The sequence below is a fragment of the Zonotrichia albicollis genome, chromosome 29, assembly GCF_047830755.1.
Source record: "Zonotrichia albicollis isolate bZonAlb1 chromosome 29, bZonAlb1.hap1, whole genome shotgun sequence".
Lineage (NCBI taxonomy): Eukaryota > Metazoa > Chordata > Aves > Passeriformes > Passerellidae > Zonotrichia > Zonotrichia albicollis.
Genome location: NC_133847.1, coordinates 4,812,783 through 4,834,509, shown reverse-complemented (window position 1 = coordinate 4,834,509; position 21,727 = coordinate 4,812,783). Strand labels below are relative to the sequence as shown.

Sequence of the window (21,727 nt, the reverse complement as noted above, 5' to 3'; positions counted from 1 at the left end):
GGTCCCATTGCCCATCCCAGGGTCCCATTACCCATCCTAGGGGTCCCATTGCCCATCCCAGGGTCCCCAATGCCCATCCTGGGGGTCGCATTGCCCATCCTGGGATCTCATTACCCATCCTAGGGGTCCCATTGCCCATCCTAGGGGTCCCATTGCCCATCCCAGGGTCCCATTACCCATCCTAGGGGTCCCATTGCCCCCCCCAGGGGTCCCATTGCCCATCTCAGGATCCCCATAGCCCATCTCGGGGGTCCCACTGCCCACCCCGGGGGTCCCATTGCCCATGAATGGGGACACCCCGGTGACCCCTCAGGCCTGGCAGCCCCGTGGTGCCCTGTTCCTGATAACGACTCCCATTCCTGATAAGGGCCCCGATCCCCGGAGGGGCCCCAGCCGGCTGTGCACACTCAGCACTTTCCAGCAGGGCTATTTAAAGCCGGCCAAGAGCCCGGTGGCCCTTTCTCTCCCTCCCTGTCCAGCTGGACTTTCCTCCCACAGCCATGAGCTCCGGAGCGGCAGCAGGGCCGATCTTTGCTGAGGGTGAGGATTGCAGGGCGGCCTGGAGGGAAGCCAAGGCCGGCTACGATGAGCCCGATGCCCACCTGGAGATCCTGGGCAAGCCGGTGATGGAGCGCTGGGAGACACCCTACATGCACTCACTGGCCACCGTGGCTGCATCCAAGGGTAACGGGGGGCTCTGGGGTGTGCTGGGGGTGCAGCTTCCCCGGGGGGCTCTGGGGTGTGCTGGGGGTGCAGCTTCCCCTAAAGCAGCTGGGGTGGGGGGAGATGTTCTGCTGGGAGACCCCACTGCATGTGCCCTCCACTGCATGTGCCTCCAGGGGCAGCAGGGATATGGGGGCACTTGTCCTTGTGCCAGGGATGGGGACATGCAGAGGGGATGCAGCCACCTCCCATGGCCCTAATGATTTTGGTGCTGTTTCCCCTCCCAGGATCTCCCACTTTTGGGACTGTTTCCACTCCTGGGATCTCCCACTTTAGGGGCTGTTTCCCCTCCCAGGATTTCCCACTTTTGGGGCTGTTTGCCCTTCCAGGAATCTGCCTCTTTTGGGGCTGTTTCCCTTCCCAGAATCTGCCACTTCTGGGGCTCTTTCCCCTCCCATGTCTCTGCCACTTTTGGGGCTGTTTCCATCCTGGGATCTCCCACTTTTGGGGCTGTTTCCCCTCCCATGGCCCTGCCACTTTTGGGGCCGTTTCCCTGGCAGAGGGAAGGTTGGATGTTGTTTTTTCTCACTGGGATCAACTGGGGGGGGGTTGTTGGGGACAAAGGGCCACTGTGGGAGGGCAGCAGGCGACAAGGGCAGCTGGGGGGACAGCAGGTGACAGGGACACAGGGGTAACTGGGGGGACAGCAGGTCACAGGGACATGGGGCTGCTCCCAATTTCTCAGCAGCACCACACGCTCCCAACCCGCACCCAAAGAGCTCAATCTGGGGAAAGAATGGCTCAGAATTCAGTGCTTGGGGGAGGTTTAAGGCAGAGAAAACCCCGAGCTGTGAGTGCCGGGTTCCACCTGCAGGCGGCCGCGTGCTGGAGGTGGGGTTTGGCATGGCCATCGCCGCCTCCAAGGTGCAGGAATTCGGCATCGACGAGCACTGGATCATCGAGTGCAACGAGGGCGTTTTCCGGCGCCTGGAGCAGTGGGCCAAGGCACAGCCGCACAAGGTCAGGGGCACGCTGGGCTGTGCCAGGCTTGGGGGGTTCCTGGGGCCCCCCCAGCTCACCCCTGTGCCCCCCACCCGCAGGTGGTGCCCCTGAAGGGGCTCTGGGAGGACGTGGTGCCAACGCTGCCGGACGGGCACTTCAGTGGTGAGACAGCACCAGCAGGATGGGCAGGGGCTGGGCTGGGCACCCCACTGCAAAATAGGGGTGCAGCAAAGACCAGGGCATCCCAGGACATCGCTGAGCCATGGAAAGGGGGCAGCAGTTTGGGCAGGGTGCAGGTGGAGACCAGATTGTCCCATGGGGCTGGGGACAGGGCACAGCTGTGTCCCTGGGATAGATCCTTGTCCTGGGAGCAGATCCTTGTCCTGGGCTGGGTCCTTGTCCTGGGGAAATGGATCCTTGTCCTGGGGAGCAGATCCTTGTCCTGGGGAGAAGATCCTTGTCCTGGGGAAATGGATCCTTGTCCTGGGGAAATGGATCCTTGTCCTGGGAGCAGATCCTTGTCCTGGGGAGCAGATCCTTGTCCTGGGCTGGATCCTTGTCCTGGGATGAATTCCATTCCCCCTTGTCCTGGGCTGGATCCTTGTCCTGGGATGAATTCCATTCCCCCTTGTCCTGGGCTGGATCCTTGTCCTGGGGGCCATCACACTGCTGCCTTCCAGGGGTCAGAGCCATGGGCAGGGAATTGCAATGGGAACAGAGCAATTCCAGGCCATGGAGGGGGATTCTCCCGGGACACAGGAACCCCTCAGGTCTCTCCCAGCTAACAGCCAGCCCCTGTTCCCGGGCAGGGATCCTGTACGACACCTACCCGCTGTCAGAGGACACCTGGCACACGCATCAGTTCAACTTCATCAAGGTGACACCTCGGGGCGGAGCTGGGGCCGGGGTGGGGCTGAGCGGGAGGAGCTGACCCCAATTCCCAAAATTCCCCAATTCCCGGGGCAGGGCCACGCCTTCCGCCTGCTGCGGCCAGGAGGGGTCCTCACCTACTGCAACCTCACCTCGTGGGGGGAGCTGCTCAAAACCAGGTACAGCGACATCGAGAAGATGTTTGAGGTGAGCTGCTCCCCTCCCCGAGGCCGTGGAACGCCAGAGGGCAGCTCGGAGGGGTTTTCCTCGGCTGTCTCACATGAGACACCCACCTGCCCTCCTCCCCTGCAGGAAACCCAGGTGGGGCCGCTGCTGCAGGCGGGGTTCAGGAGGGAGAACATCAGCACGAGGGTGATGGAGCTGCAGCCGCCCCCCGAGTGCCGCTACTACTCCCACCCCAGGATGATCACACCCACCGTGCTCAAACACTGAGGAGCCAGCCCGGGGAGGAGCTGAGGAGGAGGAGGAGGAAGAGAACGGCTCTGATCTCCTTAAAATCCTTGAGAGATGGGTGGAGGCTTGGGATGGACAAAAGGAGAGGAAACCCCCAGCCCCAGGAGCTTCCTTGTCCTTGTGGGCTCTGGGGAAGATCTCACCCTGTTCTGTCCCCTCAAGACTTCAAATTCTCAATAAAGCTGGAATTTCACAGTGTGGTTCAGAGCTTTTGGCCAAATGGGTTCCAGAACCAGCTATTTCCTCTAAAAACTGCATCATTTTGAGAAATTACAGAGTGGATTCCCACAAGAGTCAAATAATCCAAAAACCAGGGGCATTTTGAGGCATTCCAGCTTCTCCTGAAGCAACTCCCCAGGGAGGTTTCCCAACATTTCTGGCCAAAGCCCACAGCAGCAAATCCTGACCCCAAATCCCCCCTCAGAGCTCAATAAATGTTTCCTCTCTCCCCAGAAGGGATAAAGTCCATTAAAAGGAATGAAATACCCAAACTGCTGTTCCCGAGCGATTTATTTGTCTTTCCAAAGTGTGTTTGTCCCTCAGGCATGACCATTCCTCATCCCAGGCTCCTGGGATGCATCCAGGACAGGCTGCTTTATCCCTGCCCTGCTCAGGAGCTCTACATTCACATTTATTAATCACATTCTGATTTTAAGCGTCAGTATTTGACTTGTTACAGAAATAGAATTAATTTCTGGCCCCTGTGCACACAAATATTATGGGTTTATTAAATCCTGTGTAGGAATTACCAACAAGGAGCAGGTGGTGAGTAAGGGACGAGCTCAGGAATCACCTGGACATGTGTTGGCTCTCAAAACTTCCCAACAAAATTAAAAAAAATAATTCTGGCAAAGCCTTTATGTCACGATATGACATCACCTTCCCTGACAGATTGTTCAGACCAACTCAGCAGTGTTACCAAACTCAGCTCCTGCTTTTTAGCCCACTTTTTCAGCCCCTCAGACCAGAGGGGTTTATTAAAGACAGAAAAGCACCTGGACCAGGTAGAGTTTTATTGGAAGGCGAGTGAGGAGCCGGATTTGTGCGTAAATGTGAGCAGTGAGTGGGGACATAAATAAAGGCTATTTCCTGTACCAGATCTGCATCCTCTTCTCCCTCTTGATTTTCCTCTGCAGCTGCAGGATCCCGTAGAGCAGAGCCTCAGCTGTGGGAGGGCAACCTGAGAGAGAGAAAGGAGAGAAGGGAGGAAGGGGGGAAGGTCACAGGGCAGGAACTGCACAGAGCTGGAGCCAGCAGAGGTGCCAACCCCAGGACTTATCCCAAAGCTGACTCCCCTCTGGCTTTGTGTGGAGTGCAAAGAAACTAAACTGATGCTGTTTACAAGAAGATCTTCATCAAACATAGCAATTATTTAATTTCAAAGTGTATCCAAAACCCCCCTCTCACCCCACTGACAGTGATACCACCATCACAACCCTCCCCATCCCACAATCCCTGGAGCTGCTGCAACAGGAAAACCTTTCAAACTGAAACAGGAAAACCTTTCAAACTGAAACAGGGAAACCTTTCAAAGCTGCACCTGAATGCAGAGAATCCCCCTCTTCTCCTTGCCCTGCTCCCAGGTGGAGCTGCCCCTTGTACCTGGCACGTAAATGTCCACGGGCACAATGCGGTCGCAGCCCCTCACCACCGAGTAGGAGTAGTGGTAGTAGCCCCCACCGTTGGCACAGCTGCGGGACAGGGACAGGGACAGGGACAGGAAGGTGAGCAGGAGGCCCAGGAAGGTGGCCCTGGGCAGGTGGGCACTGCCAGGCTCGAGCCTCCACTCCACAGCTGACAGTGCCCTGCCTGGGAGGGTTTCAGATGAATCCAACCCAACTGAACTGTGCCCATCTCCCTCACAAAGCCCTCCCTCTCTGCCACAAACCCTTCTGTTTTGCCTTCTATTTGTCCTGTTCCAGCTTGGACCAGCCACCCTCAGCCAGTGGGGACAAAAAAAAACTTGTGGGGAAAGAAAATGGTGAGAATCATGGAATTACTGAGGGTGGAAAAGACCTCTGAGACCATGGAGTCCAACTGAGCTCCCCATGCAGCAGATTCCAAGTGAGTCCCTCATGAACAGATTCCAATTCAGCTCCTCCATGGAGCAGATTCCAAATTAATCCCCTTATGGAACAGATTCCAACTGAATCTCTCATGGAACAGATTCCATTTGAGTTTCCCCATGGAACAGATTGCAACTGAGTCCCCTCATGGAGCAGATTCCAACCAAATCCCTCATGAACAGATTCCAATTGAGTTCCCCCACAGAGCAGATTCCAACTGAATCCTTCCATGGAGTAGATTCCAACCAAGTTTCCCCATGGAGCAGATTCCAATTGAACTGCCCTCACAGAGCAGATTCCAATTGAGTTCCCCCACAGAGCAGATTCCAGCACAGCAGAAGCATTTTGAAAGCCAAAAGCAAACTCTGGCATTCTGGACATACACAAACTTGGCAGCTGCAAAGCCCCTGAATCTCTCCCTGGGAGGATTCACACACACCATTCTCAAAAGCAGCTTTTCTGCTCTGCTCTACAAGGCTTTTTAAGAACTTAGAAACACAAACAAGTGAAAAAATCTCCCCACAGCAGCGAGGACACGCCAGCACTCACCTCCCCATGGACACCACGTAGCGAGGCTCTGGCATCTGGTCATAGACCTGCAGGACAGGGATGTTTGGGGTGATGCCCACCTCCCCACCGTGCCCAAGCCCCCCTGAGCCCCCCAAGCTCCCCATACCTTGCGCAGGGCCGGGGCCATTTTGTTGGTGAGGGTCCCTGCCACGATCATGACGTCGGCCTGGCGGGGGCTGGCCCGGAACACGACCCCGAAGCGATCCATGTCGTAGCGAGGGGCGGCCATGTGCATCATCTCCACAGCACAGCACGCCAGCCCGAAGGTCATGGGCCACAGGGAGCTCTGTGGGGACAGCCAGGGGCTCAGGGACAGCCAGGGGGACACACACAGAGGGAGAGTTTGGGGTACAGGGAGCACAGCCTTGGGGGAGTGGGTACAGGGAGAGCTGCAGGGCTGATCCCCTGACACTGCTGAGGCCACCTCAGAGCCACCAGGGACAGCTCAGAGACACTCAGAGCAGAAAGGGACTGCTCAGAGCCCAATGGGGACAGCTCAGAGCCACCAGGGACAGCTCAGAGACACTCAGAGAGCAGAAAGGGACAGCTCAGAGCCCCATGGGGACAGCTCAGAGCCACCAGGGACAGCAGAAAGGGACAGCTCAAAGCTCAGAGCTACCCAGGGACAGCAGAAAGGGACAGCTCAGAGCCCAATGGGGACAGCTCAGAGCTACCCAGGGACAGCAGAGAGGGACAGATCAGAGCCCAATGGGGACAGCTCAGAGCCACCAGGGAATGCAGAAAGGGACAGCTCAGAGCTCCATGGGGACAGCTCAGAGCCACCCAGGGACAGCAGAGAGGGACAGATCAGAGGGACAGCTCAGAGCCACCCAGGGACAGCAGAAAGGGACAGCTCAAAGCCCAATGGGGACAGCTCAGAGCCACCAGGGACAGCAGAGAGGGACAGCAGAGAGGGACAGCTCAGAGCCACCCAGGGACAGCAGAGAGGGACAGCTCAGAGCCCCATGGGGACAACTCAGAGCCACCCAGGGACAGCAGAAAGGGACAGTTCAGAGCCCAATGGGGACAGCAGAGAGGGGACAGCTCAGAGCCACCCAGGGACAGCAGAGAGGGGACAGCTCACAGCCCCATGGGGACAGCAGAGAAGGGACAGCTCAGAGGCCTGTGGGGACAGTGGTGTCCCTAAGGACCAGCCAAGCTAAGGCAGAGCACAGCACACCCAGGACACTGTCACTCGTGTCACCCTTCCTCACAGGCAGAGCAGCTGCTCAGGGCAGGGACAACTCCAGAAGTGCCTTTTCCTCGTGACCAAAGGGCAGTTCCAGACCCCAAGCCCGTGTCCCACACTGTCACTGGACCCCAGTGTCACCCTCTGGCCACAGAACTCGGCCAAGGGAGCTCTGAGCCTATTTTTATCCCGAGCAGGAGTTGTCTCTGGTGTGCCACCCTCTGTCCCTGCGTGCCAGGGAGCCTGGTGCCCCAGGACTCACCCGCCGTGCCCAGTTGACCAGGTCATCGAGCTTGGCAATGACATACTCGCCACGGCTGCTGGGCACGTAGGATTTCCTCGGGACAACAGCAGAGCTCTTCTGGACCTGGACAGAGCTGAAAGGAACCATCACCCTCCAGTTATTTCCTTGCAGAATCAGCATTTAGCCCTCCACGGGGCTGTGACCCCCTGAGGAATGACAATGGCACCCCTCTGTTTGTAGCAGAGGATTCTCCCCAGTGTGGGATCTGTGGGTTTGGTGCTGGGGCCCCTCAGCCACACCCCAACCACAGAGAGCCCATGGCTGCCTCTCCCCGGGGCTCCCAGAGCTGCCAGAACCCCCCGGATTTTAGCACAAGGAGGTGCTCCTGGGACCCCCCCACCCGGGAATGGTGGCACAACCAGCTGTCCCCTGTCCCCAGGGCAGGAATTGTCACCTGTCAGCGCGATCGGCCGCCGGCGTCTGATGGAGCTGCTGGGCGAGCACGGGACTCACAGAGCCGGGCCTGGGGACAGAAAAGACCCGCACAGGGTGAGGGGTGACAGCGCCCCCGCAGGAGCCGGTGCTCCACAAACCCAGCGGGGAAGGAGCCCGCAGTGACCCCCAAAGCTCGGGGAGCCGTTCAGCCGCGGCTCCGGGGTCCCCCCGGTGCTCCATCACCCCCAGCCCCGGGGCCAGCGCTGTCCCTGCCCGGCCCTCCCTGCCCTCGGGGTCCCACCGCCCCGGTGCCCCAAGTCCCGGGCTCACCGCCAGCCCAGCACTCCGTGCGCGGGGAGCCGGAGACCTGCGGGAGAGAACGGGAGAGCTCAGGCCGGCTGTGGGCCACGGCGGGGCCCGGTGTCCCCTCAGGGCTCCCCCCGGTCACTCCCTCGGCGGAGGACCGGGGTCTTATTTCAGTGCACACACCGCTCCCGGACCCCATCCCCATGCCCGTCCCCATCCCCATCCCTTTTCCCGTCCCCGGTCCCGGCCCCGCTCACGGCCCAGCGCCGCCATCTCTCCGCAGCCCTTCAGGCAACCTCTGCGCGCGGTGCACCCGCTAAAGGGCCCGGCGCGAAACCGCCTCAGCGCTCCGGCGGGAAACGCGTCCCGGGACAGAAGTTCCGCAGGCACCCTCCGCCTCCGCCGCAGCCCACGGTAAAACAATCCCAAAACGACCCGAAAGCGACCCCAAAACCATCCCGGCGGGCGGGGCCCTCCCGGAGCCGCCGCAGGACTCGGCAGGGAAGGCCTATCCTGGAGCTGCGGAGCCACTATCGCGCAGGAAAATAAAGAACGGCCGTCCCTGGGTGGGCTCGAACCACCAACCTTTCGGTTAACAGCCGAACGCGCTAACCGATTGCGCCACAGAGACCGCGCTGCCGGCGTCTCCCTCCTGGCGTCGTGTCCCGCCTGTCCCGTGTTGATGTCCCTTATCCTACGTCCCGCTTGTCCCGTGCCCGTGTCCCACACCCCGCCTCTCCTGTGTCCCGTGTCCCGCATCCCGCCCCTCTGTCCCCTCGTGTTCCTTCCCCGTGTCCTCCCGCCCAGCGCGGGGCCACCGGCCGTGACGGGTGGGGGGGGCGGAGCACCCTCGTGCAGCCGAAATAGCTCAGTTGGGAGAGCGTTAGACTGAAGATCTAAAGGTCCCTGGTTCGATCCCGGGTTTCGGCAGAAGCTTTTTTTTCCCCTACCGGGATCCGGGTTGCAAAAGCGCTGTTTTCACCCCAAAACACCCCCGAGGCTTTGGAGCTCGTTTTCCCCTCCCCAGATTCTGCACGTGATTGTTTTAATATCCTGGAAACACACACACCAGAGAGGGCTGAAGGACTGTAACACTGGATTAATAATATTTTTAAATAAATATGAATTAATAAATATGAGTTGATTATCTTACATTGAGGAGGCAGCTGAGGGAACATGGATTAATTAACACTGGACAATTACAAGCAGAGGTACTGTGTGTCAGCCCATTTTAAATAAAACACAAGAATAAAACCCAGTGAGTTCATTTCCCAGTGCTTAATAATGTGAGACTGAGACGGTTTTTATGCATCAGATAAAGTTGTAAGATCCAATATTCACCTGCTGTAACCCTGGGGGTGGAAGCACCACCCAGCACAGATTAAAAAAAAATCAAACAAAAGCAGCAAATGTTGATGAATCACTTCATCCCACTTTATTGATCCACATGATTGATACATGGTGAGGCTGAGCCTGGTGCCCAGTCTCAGTGGGGCAGCACTGCAAGGGGGTGGCACAAGCTCAGGATGATCCCTGGCAGTGCCCAAGGCCAGGCTGGAGCACCCAGGGGACAGTGGGAGGTGTCCCTGCCCATGGCTGCCCTTCAAGGTCCATTCCACCCCAAACCATTCCAGGATTCCAGAGCTGAGGTCTTGAGCAGGATCCTGACAGGAGTTTTGATGGAAAAGGGAACAGGGGGTTCATGGAAAGGAGGGGGAAGTTGAACCCCCCAATTCCAAACGACCCCAGAGCACTGGGATGAGGGGCAGGCAGTCCCTCCCCTTTCCATCTCCAAAGGGAAAGTGCCACTCACAGCCCTCAGTTAACCCCATCATTAATTTTTTTATCTTCACCCACAAAATTCATTATCCCTCCTCACAGGCTTTAATAAAACCCTCACACTTCCAGGCCTGTCCCTATAATTGAGGTACTTGAGATAATGGGAATAAGGATTCCATGGAAAAACTCATTAGAGAGCACAGAGCAATTAAAAGTGTAATTAAAATATATTCAGATAATTACTACAGCCAGGATAGACATCTGGATCCCAATTTCAACTTCTTCATTTCAAATCATCTTGGGTTTTACTGGACAAGCAAGGAGATCATATTTCATTATCACAGAAAAACCCTAATCAGGGGGTTTTATGTATCATTTATCATAATTCATCATTAATTAGTTCTTGGTGACACTGCTTCCATGTGCCACAGCTCCAACAACGATGAGCAGGGACCTGGGCAGGATTAAATTGGGAATTTAGATGAGAAAAAGACAATTAAATGCCTCCCAAAATTCACAGCCTCACAAGAGGCAATAAACGGGTTCAGTTAGAGGAAAAGGGAATATTTTTGTTTGAGCAAACCTGGATTCTTTCCCCATGGAACTTCACTTGTGAGGACAAAACAAGAACCCAAATGTTTGTGATCCAGGTGGCAGCAATCTGGGCACCAATCTGATTTCCCTGCCAGGAACCCCCTGGTTTTATCAGGAGCAGGACAAGATCCCTTCCCAAGTCGGGTGTTTGGCTCAAAGAACCCACGTGGAAGCTGCAGGAGCAGCACAAGCTCTGCACAGCCCTGGGGGTCTCTGGCAGCCCCCCAGGAGGGCACTGATGGATGAGGATCCACTGGATCCTGAACACAGCGAGGCCATGAAGCAGCAGCAAGAGCTGGGAGCAGAGGATTTGGGAATATACACACAGAACTTGACAAAGAATGTCACGTTTTAAACAAATCACCAATGGTTATTTACACCTGGTGGCCCCCAGGACAGCCCTGGCCACTCCTCAGCTCTCAGCAGGTTCTGGCTCAGTCTTGAGCTTTTTGCTTCCCAGGATTTGTTCATCAAACAATTCTTTCTCTCTGGAAAGAAAAATAGAAAAGGTTTTAAGTTAAAACAGGATGTTATTGTCCAGATTACATCACCTGGACAAATTAAATTGGCAGGGTTGGAGCAGCTCAGCTGGGACATTTTCCACATTTTGTCCCTCAAAGGAGGAGGACACTGAGCTCTCCTGCCCTCACCTGAAACCTTTTCTGTATCCAACAATAAAGGAGTAAAAACCCTTGGAAAATCCTGAAACCTCCTCTGTGTCCAACAATAAAGGAGTAAAAACCCTTGGAAAATCCTGAAACCTTTTCTGTATCCAAAAAGAAGGAGTAAAAACCCTTGGAAAATCCTGAAACCTTCTCTGTATCCAACAATAAAGCAGTAAAAACCCTTGGAAAATCCTGAAACTTTTTCTGTATTAAAAAAAAAAAAGGAGTAAAAACCCTTGGAAAATCCTGAAACCTTTTCTGTATCCAAAAAAAAAAAAGGAGTAAAAACCCTTGGAAAATCCTGAAACCTTTTCTGTATCCAAAAAAAAAAAGGAGTAAAAACCCTTGGAAAATCCTGAAACTTTTTCTGTATCCAAAAAGAAGGAGTAAAAACCCTTGGAAAATCCTGAAACCTTTTCTGTGTCCAACAATAAAGGAGTAAAAACCCTTGGAAAATCCTGAAACCTTTTCTGTATCAAAAAAAAAAGGAGTAAAAACCCTTGGAAAATCCTGAAACCTTTTCTGTATCAAAAAAAAAAGGAGTAAAAACCCTTGGAAAATCCTGAAACCTTTTCTGTATCCAAAAAAAAAAAGGAGTAAAAACCCTTGGAAAACCCTGAAAGCTTCTCTGTGTCCAACAATAAATGAGTAAAAACCCTTGGAAAATCCTGAAACCTTCTCTGTGTCCAACAATAAATGAGTAAAAACCCTTGGAAAATCCTGAAACCTTTTCTGTGTTCAACAATAAAGGAGTAAAAACCCTTGGAAAATCCTGAAACCTTCTCTGTATCCAACAATAAATGAGTAAAAACCCTTGGAAAATCTTGAAACCTTTTCTGTATCCAAAAAAAAAGGAGTAAAAACCCTTGGAAAATCCTGAAACCTTCTCTGTATCCAAAAAAAAGGAGTAAAAACCCTTGGAAAACCCTGAAACCTTCTCTGTGTCCAACAATAAAGGAGTAAAAACCCTTGGAAAATCCTGAAACCTTTTCTGTGTCCAAAAAAAAAAAAGGAGTAAAAACCCTTGGAAAATCCTGAAACCTTTTCTGTGTCCAAAAAAAAAAAAGGAGTAAAAACCCTTGGAAAATCCTGAAACCTCCTCTGTATCAAAAAAAAAGGAGTAAAAACCCTTGGAAAATCCTGAAACCTTTTCTGTATCCAACAAGAAAGGAGTAAAAACCCTTGGAAAATCCTGAAACCTTTTCTGTGTCCAACAAGAAAGGAGTAAAAACCCTTGGAAAACCCTGAAACCTTTTCTGTATCCAAAAAAAAAAAAGGAGTAAAAACCCTTGGAAAATCCTGAAACCTTCTCTGTGTCCAACAATAAAGGAGTAAAAACCCTTAGAAAATCCTGAAACCTTTTCTGTATCCAACAAGAAAGGAGTAAAAACCCTTGGAAAATCCTGAAACCTTTTCTGTATCCAACAATAAAGGAGTAAAAACCCTTGGAAAATCCTGAAACCTTTTCTGTATTCAAAAAAAAAAAGGAGTAAAAACCCTTGGAAAATCCTGAAACCTTTTCTGTATTCAAAAAAAAAAGGAGTAAAAACCCTTGGAAAATCCTGAAACCTTTTCTGTATCCAAAAAAAAAGGAGTAAAAACCCTTGGAAAATCCTGAAACCTTTTCTGTATTCAAAAAAAAAGGAGTAAAAACCCTTGGAAAATCCTGGAAACAAATCTACCTTTTGCTCACAGGTGGTCCTTTAATGTATTTCTCTTCTGCCTTCTCATAATCAATGTCATCCACAGCAGCAATGGCACAGATGATGGCCTAAAAAAGCATTGAATAATTAATAATAATAATCAATAAGCAAAATTAAACCATAGCCAGGGATTTGAAACTGCCTCAGCTGAGCACGTTTTGAGAAAAGGGTTCCTCAATAACATAGAAAATTTGGATGAAACTCCTCATTGAATGCCTGAAATTCTTTAATAAAAAATATAAAATTGTTCTGTATCATCCCCTGTGGGGTATTTTTATCCTCAGATTAAAATATTCTTCACAGTAATTTTGTTTATACACGAATTAACGTTCTCCTGGGAAAATTCCTGGGAAGAACACAAAGTATCCACAACAAGTGTAAGAACAGCCAACACACCACCCCCCACCTCAACACACACAAAGGAACAAGAAAACCCTGAGAAATTGCCAAATTAAATAAAAAACCCCAAAACAAAGCTTTGAAGCATTTCAGAGGTAATTAAAATATATCAGGAAATTATCAGCCTGCTTTAAAAAACAATCTTCCTGAAGCTTCTCCTTTCTGTGCTTAAAAATCAGCATTTGAGTGAGTCAGGCTGTAGGCAGGGGTGGATATTCCTGCCTGGCTCAGCTTTGGGAACTCTCCCCACATCATTCCATAGGAACCACACCACAACAAAGGAATAAATCATGGGAATTAATCTCATTTATCACTGCAGTTCATTTTTCCCCCCCACCCCCTGTTTCAGGCTCCCTCACCTCAGGTAAAAGCACATCTGAGATGAATCTGATGCCATCTCCCAGGATCTGACGCAGGTTCTTGGTGTCCATCTCCCTGTAGACCTCCTTCAGGTACCCAACCACCAGGTCCAGCTGCTCCTCATCCTCCAGGTAAGTCTCCACACAGGTAATGTAGCGGCCAGAATTCAGGAATTTCTTCAGCCAGCGCGATTGTTTCCCACTTTTCAAGATCCCCAGCAGATGCTCTTCAGCCCCTTTGCTCTTCACTATGAACTCCACCAGCTTCTTGTTCTCCCTGTCCCTGGCAGCTCTGGTCCTGTCAGGGAGGAGTCTCCTGGGGGGTTTCTGGGGGGAGGTGTCTGAGGAAGACTCTCCAGACCCTTCCTCCCCTGTGTTTGGGAATGCCATCTGCACCACACTCTGGTAGCCCTCTTTCCTCACTGGGTAGCCTGAAACAGGAAACCACAAGAATTTATATTTAAATGAGTTTTCAAAATTACAAAGGGTTTTCATAGCCATGTCGATAGAAAAGAAGGAATTTTATTGCTGAGAGGAGTTGTTTTTTCCCAAAGGAATGGATTCACTTACTGATATCAGCAGCAAAATACTCCAGGAAGGACCCAGTGAAAGAACGACAGCCTAAAAACCCAAAACAGGGGCAGAGATCAGATCCATTCACCCAGGAATCAAAACTTGGGCTTCTCTTTTCCTGGTGGATCTCAGGATGAGATCCCAAAACCAGGTTGGACAGGGCTTGGAGCACCCTGAGATGGTGGAAGGTGTCCCTGGCATGGCAGGAGGGGACTGGATGGGGTTGAAGGTTCTTCCCACCCAAACCATCCTGGATTTGGTGATTCCATGGCCACTGCCCCTCCTCACCCACTCGGATCCGATAGTCCTGGATCAGCTGGAGGCACCACTCGATTTCCCTGCAGTAATTCTCCTTGGCTTGTTCCTGCAAAACAAGGAGGATTTGCTGGCCCAAATCCAGCAGCTCTTCAAGAGTTTCAGCAGGGGACAGAAATGGCCCTTGACAATTTTTTCCTCAGATTGAAACAGCTCCTGGCACAGCTGTCACAGAGATGAGAGTGGTTTTGAGGGGGTTAAGCCTCACATTCCCCCCCTGGCCATTTATATCCTGAATTTCCCACTGTATTTGCCCAAATCCTGCAGTTCCACATCTCTGGGATACTCACAATGAGCTCCTGCTTCTCCTCACAGTCAAAGTGCTTCAGGCTCTTCAGAGACACTGAGAAACTTTTAAAGAAACACAGTCAGAGGTGCAGCTCAACTGCCTCACTTCCCTCTTTATTTACTGCAGTTCTGCTTCTCCCTGAAAATCCCATTTCCAAGGAATTAAGGAGCACAAATTTTAATGGTTTTTTGCTTTCGGAGCAAGTTAAAAGTATGGAATTTTCTAACAAATGAGAAGTACCTGGTTTAGAGAAATGTTAAAGGCAGCCCTGTGTTTCCAGAAAGTTTTTGGAAAGTTTTTCTGCATTCCAGGGATTTGTTTTTGACTCCTCAGCTCTTCCTAAGGACAGGGAGCTGCCTCAACCTGCAGCACAACAAAGCACCTCCAACCCTCACCTGGCCCAGCCCCTTTCTCCCAGATCAACCTGCAGAGGTCTGTCCTCACCCTGCACCAGGAATACCAGACTGGAAATTCAGGAGGAGATGGAAATAAACATTTACCCTTTTTTCTTCTCGTTTGTGGTGCCATCTATGAAGAGCACACAGGCCCTCCGGTGCTTCCTCTTCACTGCTTTCACCTGGAGAGAGGATAAAGCCTCAAAAATCCTGATCTTGATAAAGCAGGGATATTTTTCTGTGGATATCACCCACTACAATTACACTTCAATTTTTCCTTTTGCTGTAACTTTCCTTTATTACACAAATATGAAAAACTCAAGAGGAAGCAGCAATCAGTTCCCCAAAGGGAACATTTTCAGTGCACAAAGGGCCTCCCCTTTCTTTTGCAAATTGGGAACAAAGTTCTGCTCCATGACAAAGGAACTGGGATAATCCTGTGCTCTGCACAAACAGCTGTGAAGTGACCACATTTTGAGTGCTTTGAGCACAAATTGACTTCTATCAATTTTGAAATGCTTCTACTGGAAGGTTTTAACACTTTCAATAAGGGCAAAAGTCACTCCAGAGATGGGAGCTGCTCCTTATCAGCAGGATATGAGGAGGCAGGAGCTGCTCTTACCACGGCTGGCCAGTAGGGATAGCGCCGCAGCTTGCACCACACCAACATCCCTTCCATGAAGAATTTGGGTTCTGGGGTGAAAAAAAAAGAGGAAATTTTCCTTAAAAACAATAAAACAAAACAGGTGCTACCCCTCTCTTCTTCTCCTCCAGGAGTTTCTCTCCAGTGCTTTTACAGTGACCCCCAAAATGCAGCACAGAGTCCTGAAATGAAACTCAGCAAATTCAATGCCAGGTCCTTATCCAGTTTCAAGGATTTTTTCATTTCATTCTGCAGCAAAATGCTCAGGAAATGCATTTTATCCCAAGCGTGGACACAGCTGGATCCCGTCCTGGAATCCCCAGGGATTTCAGGCAAACTGAAGCTCCCCCAGCAGGAAGAGCCTCAGCCCTGTGTGCTGCTGTCTCACCTCGATAGGACAGAACACTGGGCAAATTTTCCTCCTCTTCATCGGCCAGAGGTGAGAGTGGAGGAAGGCTCTCTGAGGAAACTCTCCTGGAAGACATCCCAGAGGCTTCCAGCCCTGCCAACAGCACCAGGATCCAGGGATTAGGACAGGATCAGCTTCAGAGCAGGTGAGAGACACCTGAGTGTGACCCAGAGGGGACCTGACACACCTGCACACTTTAATTAGGGAATCTTAATTCCCTGATCATGTGGATAAAACGGGAAAAAAAATGGGGCTGGTCTCAGGATCTCATTCAGAAACATTTCATCTCAATTTATCAGAGAGCAGTAAGGGAAAACAAGTGTGAGCTAAAAAACCACCCCAGTTTTCCATGGAAAACCCAACCACCACCCAAGGCCTCCCCAGCTCTGAATGGTTTCCATTTCTGCTCCCCAGGAATGGAAACCAAAAGGAATTAAATCAGCAATTCAAGAGCCACTCCCCCAAAAACAAAGCAACATTCCAAGGTCCCACATGGGATGAAGGCTTCCCTTCCCCAAGGGATTTGCCCACCTTCATCTTCCTCGGCGTCAGGGGCTTTATTCCCAGGCAGGTGTGAGGGATCCTGGTTTTCCTGCTCCTGAGGCTGAGGGAGGGCACCAGAAGGCCCAGGTGTGGCTCCAGGGTGGTTCCTGCATTTCCTCTCTGCCCCATCCGGGTGTTTTCCACCCTCTGCCTCTCTCCTCCCATCCAGCTGCTTTGCCAGGCTCTCACTCTCACTGCTGATGCTTTTCTCCAACTCATCCGAGGCAGTTTCACTGCAGGAATCCAGGAATGCTCTCCCAAGCCGAGCTCCTTTCTTTCTGGAAGGTTCCACAGTGCCAGATTTAGAGGGGACAGAGGGAGACCCCTCCTCAGGAGCCACCTGGGTGGAATCTTCCCTCCATCTTCTTTTCCTTCCTTGCTGATTTCTTCCAGCCTCTGCCTTACAGGAGACTCCATTCTCCATTTTGGGCTGCATTTTTCTCTGTCTGGGGGATGATTTTGGTTCTGGTTTTTCGCAGTTATGACCATCAGGGGCTGGTGCCACACTCGAGTCCCTGGCACCACACCTGGCAGGGTTTGTGCCACCCCCACGTGCCCTGGCAGGGCTTGTGCCACCTCCAGGAGCTTTCCCACTCCTCCCTGGAGCCACAGAACCTCCCTGGCTGCGTGCTTTGGGATCATCCTTCATCCCAGAGTTATTTTGAGCTTTCCTTTCCCTCTTGGCAGCCTCAGGTTCTGATTTTTTGGAGCGAGAGCGCAACGAGAAGCTTTGGGAGGGGGTGGGTGGGGCAGATTTCTGCCGGGAAAATTCAGGATTTGGTCCTTCTGCAAGTGGTATTTGAGTGCTGGAGTCAGTCTCATGGAGAATATCCAGGGCAATTTTAAGGGAACAGCGATATTGCAGCTCCTCCACGGCCTCACTCATGGTTTTCTTTTGCTCTGATGAGGAAAAATATTCAATAAATGAAATTATCATCATTATTCCATCATAAATGCCACTCCAGGTATTTGTTTTAAGGTGAATTTTTTACTGCTAAAATCATCCACAATTCCCAAGGCAAAGGATGGAGACACACAAGCACCAAGCTGGAAGTGCCTCATTTTGAGGGAAACTCACATTTCTTCACCATCCCTCCAACAAATCACCCCAGGCAAGAGGAAAATGACGAATTTTTAACCTATTTCCCAACTTTATGGAAAAAGGAAAAGAAAATAAGTGAAATATACAAGTTTTATTCCCTCAGGCTGAGTTTCTTTGGGGGATTTTTCACCCAGAAAAGACACAAAGCAGCACATTTGGGGCTGAGTTTCTTTGGGGGATTTTTCACCCAGAAAAGACACAAAGCAGCACATTTGGGGCTGAGTTTTTAGAGGGATTTTTCACCCAGAAAAGACACAAAGCAGCACATTTGGGGCTGAGTTTCTTTGGGGGATTTTTCACCCAGAAAAGACACAAAGCAGCACATTTGGGGCTGAGTTTTTAGAGGTATTTTTCACCCAGAAAAGACACAGTAGCACATTTGGGGCTGAGTTTTTAGAGGTATTTTTCACCCAGAAAAGACACAAAGCAGCACATTTGGGGCTGAGTTTTTAGAGGGATTTTTCACCCAGAAAAGACACAAAGCAGCACATTTGGGGCTGAGTTTTTAGAGGGATTTTTCACCCAGAAAAGACACAAAGCAGCACATTTGGGGCTGAGTTTTGAGAGGGATTTTTCACCCAGAAAAGACACAAAGCAGCACATTTGGGGCTGAGTTTTTAGAGGGATTTTTCACCCAGAAAAGACACAAAGCAGCACATTTGGGTCCCTCCTTCCTCACCCAGGGTGGAGGCGATGGCCTTGATCCTCTCCTCTGTCAGGGGAACCACGTTTGCAGAGCTCACACTGACCCTGGAACACAAAAAGAGGAAAGGATTCCTTCCTTCCCCTTATTTTTTTAACCTCTGAGAATGCAAAGGTGTGATAGGAACAAGGATACTCAACTGCTTCTCCAAGCCAAGGATTTCAGCTTTAAATCCCATCCTTTTTGTGGTGGCAACAGGGCTGCTCCCAGCAACTCCAGGTTTGCACAAAACCTGCAACAAAAGTGAGAAATCTCCATTGAAAATCCTGACCAACAGCAAAACGTTTATCCAAGAGCAGCTTGACAGTGCCTGGGAGCAGCTTTAGGATCGTGGAATGATAAAATCCCAGCATGGACTGGGTGGGAAGGGACCTTAAATCCCATTTAAATCCTTCACTGTCCCGGGCTGCTCTGGAAATCCATCCCAGGGTGGAATTTTTTCCCCAGTGCCCCATCCAACCCTGCCCTCTGGCAATGAGAAGTTATTCCCCATGGCTCCAGGCCCTCTCCATTTTTCCTCTTGGCATCTCCACAGCTCACACAAGTTCAGACACTTTGCTGAGACCTCTCCCTTCCTTCCTGCTCTGCTCCAAGCAACCTCCACAAACATTTCCTCGTTCCTCCTCACCTTGGCTGGCCACAAACGCCTCTTCCACTTGCAGAGAACGAACTCTTGGTCAGTCATGGCTGAGCTTCACGTGGAAAAGGGAAATGCCAAGGTGTTCTGAGGGGAGAAAAAGGGAATAAAGGAGTCACCCACCTTTTTCCATTGTAGCCTTTGTTTTTTGAAGGAAATACAGGATTTAATCAAACATATTACTACAGTTATTATTGTTTACCAGTGAAGGGATCACTGCACTGATATCACCCTGCAGCTTCTCCAATATCATGTCTTAAATTCCATTTTTTTGTAGAAGCTGTCTCTGCCCCATCCCTGGAAGTGTCCAAGACCAATTTGGACAAGGTTTGGAGCAACCAGGGACAGTGGAAGGGATGGGACTGGATGAGCTTTAGGTTCCAACCCAAACGATCCCAGGATTCAAGAATTCCATAATTCTATAAGCACAAGTGGCTCTCACTGTGTGAGGAAAACACTATCAGCAATTACACAATGCAGCCATGGGCCTGCCCAATCCACAGCTTCCTGCGACCAAACCCTGAAAACAGGGAACTACATCATAAAAATAACGCTCTGGATATTTTACACGTCATTTGATGCCAATTTTTACAGACGATTTGCAACAGAAACCCGCGCAGAGCAGCCTCAGACCCCTCAGGGCTTCCTCAAGGGCTTTAAACAAACACGTACTAAAGATCTTCCTGTACTTACAAGCTCCAGGTGCTGGGATGGCCGCGGCTCCGGGATCGCGGCCCTGCGGAGGGAGAGAAGGAGGGAGGGAAGGAGAGAGGGACGAGAGGCCGTTAACGGAGCTCGGAACGGCGGGGCCGGTGCGGGACCGGTGCGGGACCCCCGTGAGGCGGCGCGGGCACAGCGGGAACCGCCCGGCCCCAAAAACCCACGAGATGGGAGGGACGGGACCGCAGAAACCCTCCCGGCACCGTGAGGGGAGGGACGGGACCGCACAAACCCCCCCTACACCGTGCGGGAGGGACGGCACCGCACAAACACTCCCGGCACCGTGAGGGGAGGGACGGCACCGCACAAACCGTGAGGGGAGGGACGGGACCGCACAAACACTCCCGGCACCGTGAAGGGAGGGACCGGACCCTTCCCTAAACCCGCCCTCGCTGAGGGGAGAGACCCCCAGAGTCCCGCACTCGGTGAGGGACAGGGCAGGGCCCCCAAAGCCGAATCAGTGAGGGGAGGGACGGGTCGGGACCCTCCGTACAGGACGCCAAACCCCCCTCCGGGAGGGATGGAATGGTCCAAGCGCTCTGTGAGGGGAGGGACGGGACCACCCCAAAATGCCGAGGGGAGGGGAGGGACGGGGACCCCCTCAAAAATGCCTCGGTGAGGGACAGGACCCCCCAAAAACGCCTCGGGGAGGGGAAGAACGGCACCCCCAAAACACCGCGGTGAGCGGAAGCACGGGATCCCCCAATACTCTCCCTTCACAGGGGTCACCCCACAACCTTCCCTGCTGAGGGCAACAACGGGACCCCCCCCCAAAACGCCTCGGGGAAGGGAGGGACAGGGATCCCCGCTTCGCCCGGTCAGAGGACGGGCGAGACTCCCAAACACAACCCCGGTGCCGGTGATGGCCCCCAGACCCGTGTCTCACCCCCAGATCCCGCTTTAAGGCCCGGGGGACTTGGGGGGGGAGGGGGCACAGTTACCGTGCGCGCTCCCGACAACACCGCCCTCCACAGGAGGGTCTGCGCACGCGCCGCGCGCGCCGCCCGGCACCGCCCCCCCGGACCAATCAGGGAGCGCCGCTTGGCGCCCCGCCCTCCTCGCCGAGGCCAAAACACGAGGCTCATCCAATCAGAGCGCACGCTGCTGCCTTAGCCACGCCTACCCCGTCTTCTATTGGCCAGATGGGCGGAGGCCTCTCCTTGTCTGGGGAGGGCGGCATGGCAACGGTGCGAGTGACGTCATATGCAGGAACTGTGACGTCATATGATGGTTTGGGCGGGAGCTGCGAGCCCGGCCATGGGCAGGGACACTTTTGTGAAAAATGCGTATTTTATATTGGCTTTTAGCAAATATTCAAATGAGTATTATATGTGTTATGTTAGATTTATGCTGTATTAATTTATGTATTAAATTATGCTGTATTTATTATTTAAGTAGTGTGTTAAACATAGTTTTAGGTTATAACATAATGTTAAAATAGAAACTATGTATGTGGGATTTTTTTTTAATAAATGAATGAGGTACTCACAGCAGATAGCAGCCAATCAGTTGTTTTGAAAATTTTAAAAGTTTAATAGTAACGAAATGGTTATAAAAATAGCAATATAATTAGAGTAATAATAATTTGGGCAATTTGGATTAGGACAATATGAGAAAATAAGAACAAAGAGTTATGGATGTCTGGGTAGCTCTTTCTGGGTAAAATAAGCCCATAAAAAGGACACAGTTAAGAGAGGATTAACCCTTAAAAGCAAGAGCCTGTTGCATATTCATACAACTCATACATGATCCATAAATTCCATTCAAACACAGAATTCTGTCTGGTCAGTGTCAGCTTCTTCCTCTAAATCCTGAGGTGTCTTCATGGCTGAGCAAGGCAGGAATAAGTTAATTTTTTCTGATAATGGGGCAATAAATTCTTTTATTCTGAAAGATTGAGGTGTCCTGTACAAGTACCTCATTCCTTTAAAAATATCCCACATACACAGTTCCTATTTTAACTACAAAAGTTACCTTTTAACTACAAATCTACATTTCCCCCACTATAAAAATGTTAATACAGCACTACTAATCAATACAACAAAATACATATAATAAATACCTGTGTAGAGCCATATCA

The 21,727-nt window shown here is 51.4% G+C and overlaps 3 protein-coding genes and 2 non-coding genes across 12 annotated transcripts; 2 read left to right on the top strand and 3 right to left on the bottom strand.

Moving 5' to 3' along the window:
* Nucleotides 1-232: 232 nt before the first annotated feature.
* Nucleotides 233-3,500, top strand: GAMT (guanidinoacetate N-methyltransferase). The gene is made up of 6 exons (XM_074528905.1): nucleotides 233-684; nucleotides 1,538-1,683; nucleotides 1,764-1,827; nucleotides 2,475-2,542; nucleotides 2,632-2,742; nucleotides 2,848-3,500. Exons 1-6 carry the CDS (start codon nucleotides 501-503, stop codon nucleotides 2,986-2,988), a joined length of 714 nt encoding a protein of 237 aa, XP_074385006.1. The 5' UTR covers nucleotides 233-500; the 3' UTR covers nucleotides 2,989-3,500.
* A 507-nt stretch (nucleotides 3,501-4,007) lies between these two features.
* NDUFS7 (NADH:ubiquinone oxidoreductase core subunit S7) lies at nucleotides 4,008-8,198 on the bottom strand. Its single transcript, XM_074528906.1, has 8 exons — nucleotides 8,077-8,198; nucleotides 7,844-7,880; nucleotides 7,533-7,601; nucleotides 7,097-7,211; nucleotides 5,752-5,931; nucleotides 5,625-5,671; nucleotides 4,612-4,700; nucleotides 4,008-4,189 (listed from the first exon to the last, which is right to left on the bottom strand). Exons 1-8 carry the CDS (start codon nucleotides 8,090-8,092, stop codon nucleotides 4,092-4,094), a joined length of 651 nt encoding a protein of 216 aa, XP_074385007.1. The 5' UTR covers nucleotides 8,093-8,198; the 3' UTR covers nucleotides 4,008-4,091.
* Nucleotides 8,199-8,376: 178 nt separating this feature from the next.
* TRNAN-GUU (transfer RNA asparagine (anticodon GUU)) lies at nucleotides 8,377-8,450 on the bottom strand. Its single transcript has one exon. It is a non-coding gene; the product is annotated as a tRNA-Asn (tRNA).
* A 226-nt stretch (nucleotides 8,451-8,676) lies between these two features.
* TRNAF-GAA (transfer RNA phenylalanine (anticodon GAA)) lies at nucleotides 8,677-8,749 on the top strand. Its single transcript has one exon. It is a non-coding gene; the product is annotated as a tRNA-Phe (tRNA).
* A 482-nt stretch (nucleotides 8,750-9,231) lies between these two features.
* PWWP3A (PWWP domain containing 3A, DNA repair factor) lies at nucleotides 9,232-20,695 on the bottom strand. 8 transcript variants are annotated; one of them, XM_074528889.1, is made up of 15 exons: nucleotides 20,589-20,695; nucleotides 19,621-19,663; nucleotides 18,919-19,014; nucleotides 18,431-18,522; nucleotides 18,267-18,337; nucleotides 16,474-17,385; nucleotides 15,922-16,035; nucleotides 15,513-15,583; nucleotides 14,996-15,072; nucleotides 14,497-14,557; nucleotides 14,180-14,255; nucleotides 13,889-13,939; nucleotides 13,319-13,749; nucleotides 12,540-12,628; nucleotides 9,232-10,680 (listed from the first exon to the last, which is right to left on the bottom strand). In XM_074528889.1, the coding sequence occupies exons 3-15, from the start codon at nucleotides 18,973-18,975 to the stop codon at nucleotides 10,605-10,607; spliced, it is 2,178 nt and encodes a 725-aa protein (XP_074384990.1). In that variant the 5' UTR covers nucleotides 18,976-19,014; nucleotides 19,621-19,663; nucleotides 20,589-20,695; the 3' UTR covers nucleotides 9,232-10,604. The 8 variants fall into 8 exon arrangements, with proteins under 8 accessions (XP_074384990.1, XP_074384989.1, XP_074384993.1 ...); XM_074528888.1 differs by having other exon boundaries at nucleotides 20,534-20,668; XM_074528892.1 differs by lacking the exon at nucleotides 20,589-20,695 and adding an exon at nucleotides 19,959-20,082.
* Between the last annotated feature and the right edge of the window lie 1,032 nt (nucleotides 20,696-21,727).

Coding starts and splice junctions, on each gene's coding strand:
- GAMT (XM_074528905.1), top strand. CDS start 501: ATGAGCTCCGGAGCGGCAGCAGGGCCGATCTTTGCTGAGGGTGAGGAT. Junction 685..1,537: donor CACCGTGGCTGCATCCAAGG/GTAACGGGGGGC, acceptor TTCCACCTGCAG/GCGGCCGCGTGCTGGAGGTG. Junction 1,684..1,763: donor CCAAGGCACAGCCGCACAAG/GTCAGGGGCACG, acceptor CCCCACCCGCAG/GTGGTGCCCCTGAAGGGGCT.
- NDUFS7 (XM_074528906.1), bottom strand. Junction 5,672..5,751: donor TGGCCCCGGCCCTGCGCAAG/GTATGGGGAGCT, acceptor CCTGTCCTGCAG/GTCTATGACCAGATGCCAGA. Junction 4,190..4,611: donor CGTGGACATTTACGTGCCAG/GTACAAGGGGCA, acceptor TCTCTCTCTCAG/GTTGCCCTCCCACAGCTGAG.
- PWWP3A (XM_074528889.1), bottom strand. CDS start 18,975: ATGACTGACCAAGAGTTCGTTCTCTGCAAGTGGAAGAGGCGTTTGTGG. Junction 18,523..18,918: donor GGCGTTTGTGGCCAGCCAAG/GTGAGGAGGAAC, acceptor CTTTTGTTGCAG/GTTTTGTGCAAACCTGGAGT. Junction 14,256..14,496: donor AGGAGAAGCAGGAGCTCATT/GTGAGTATCCCA, acceptor CTTGTTTTGCAG/GAACAAGCCAAGGAGAATTA.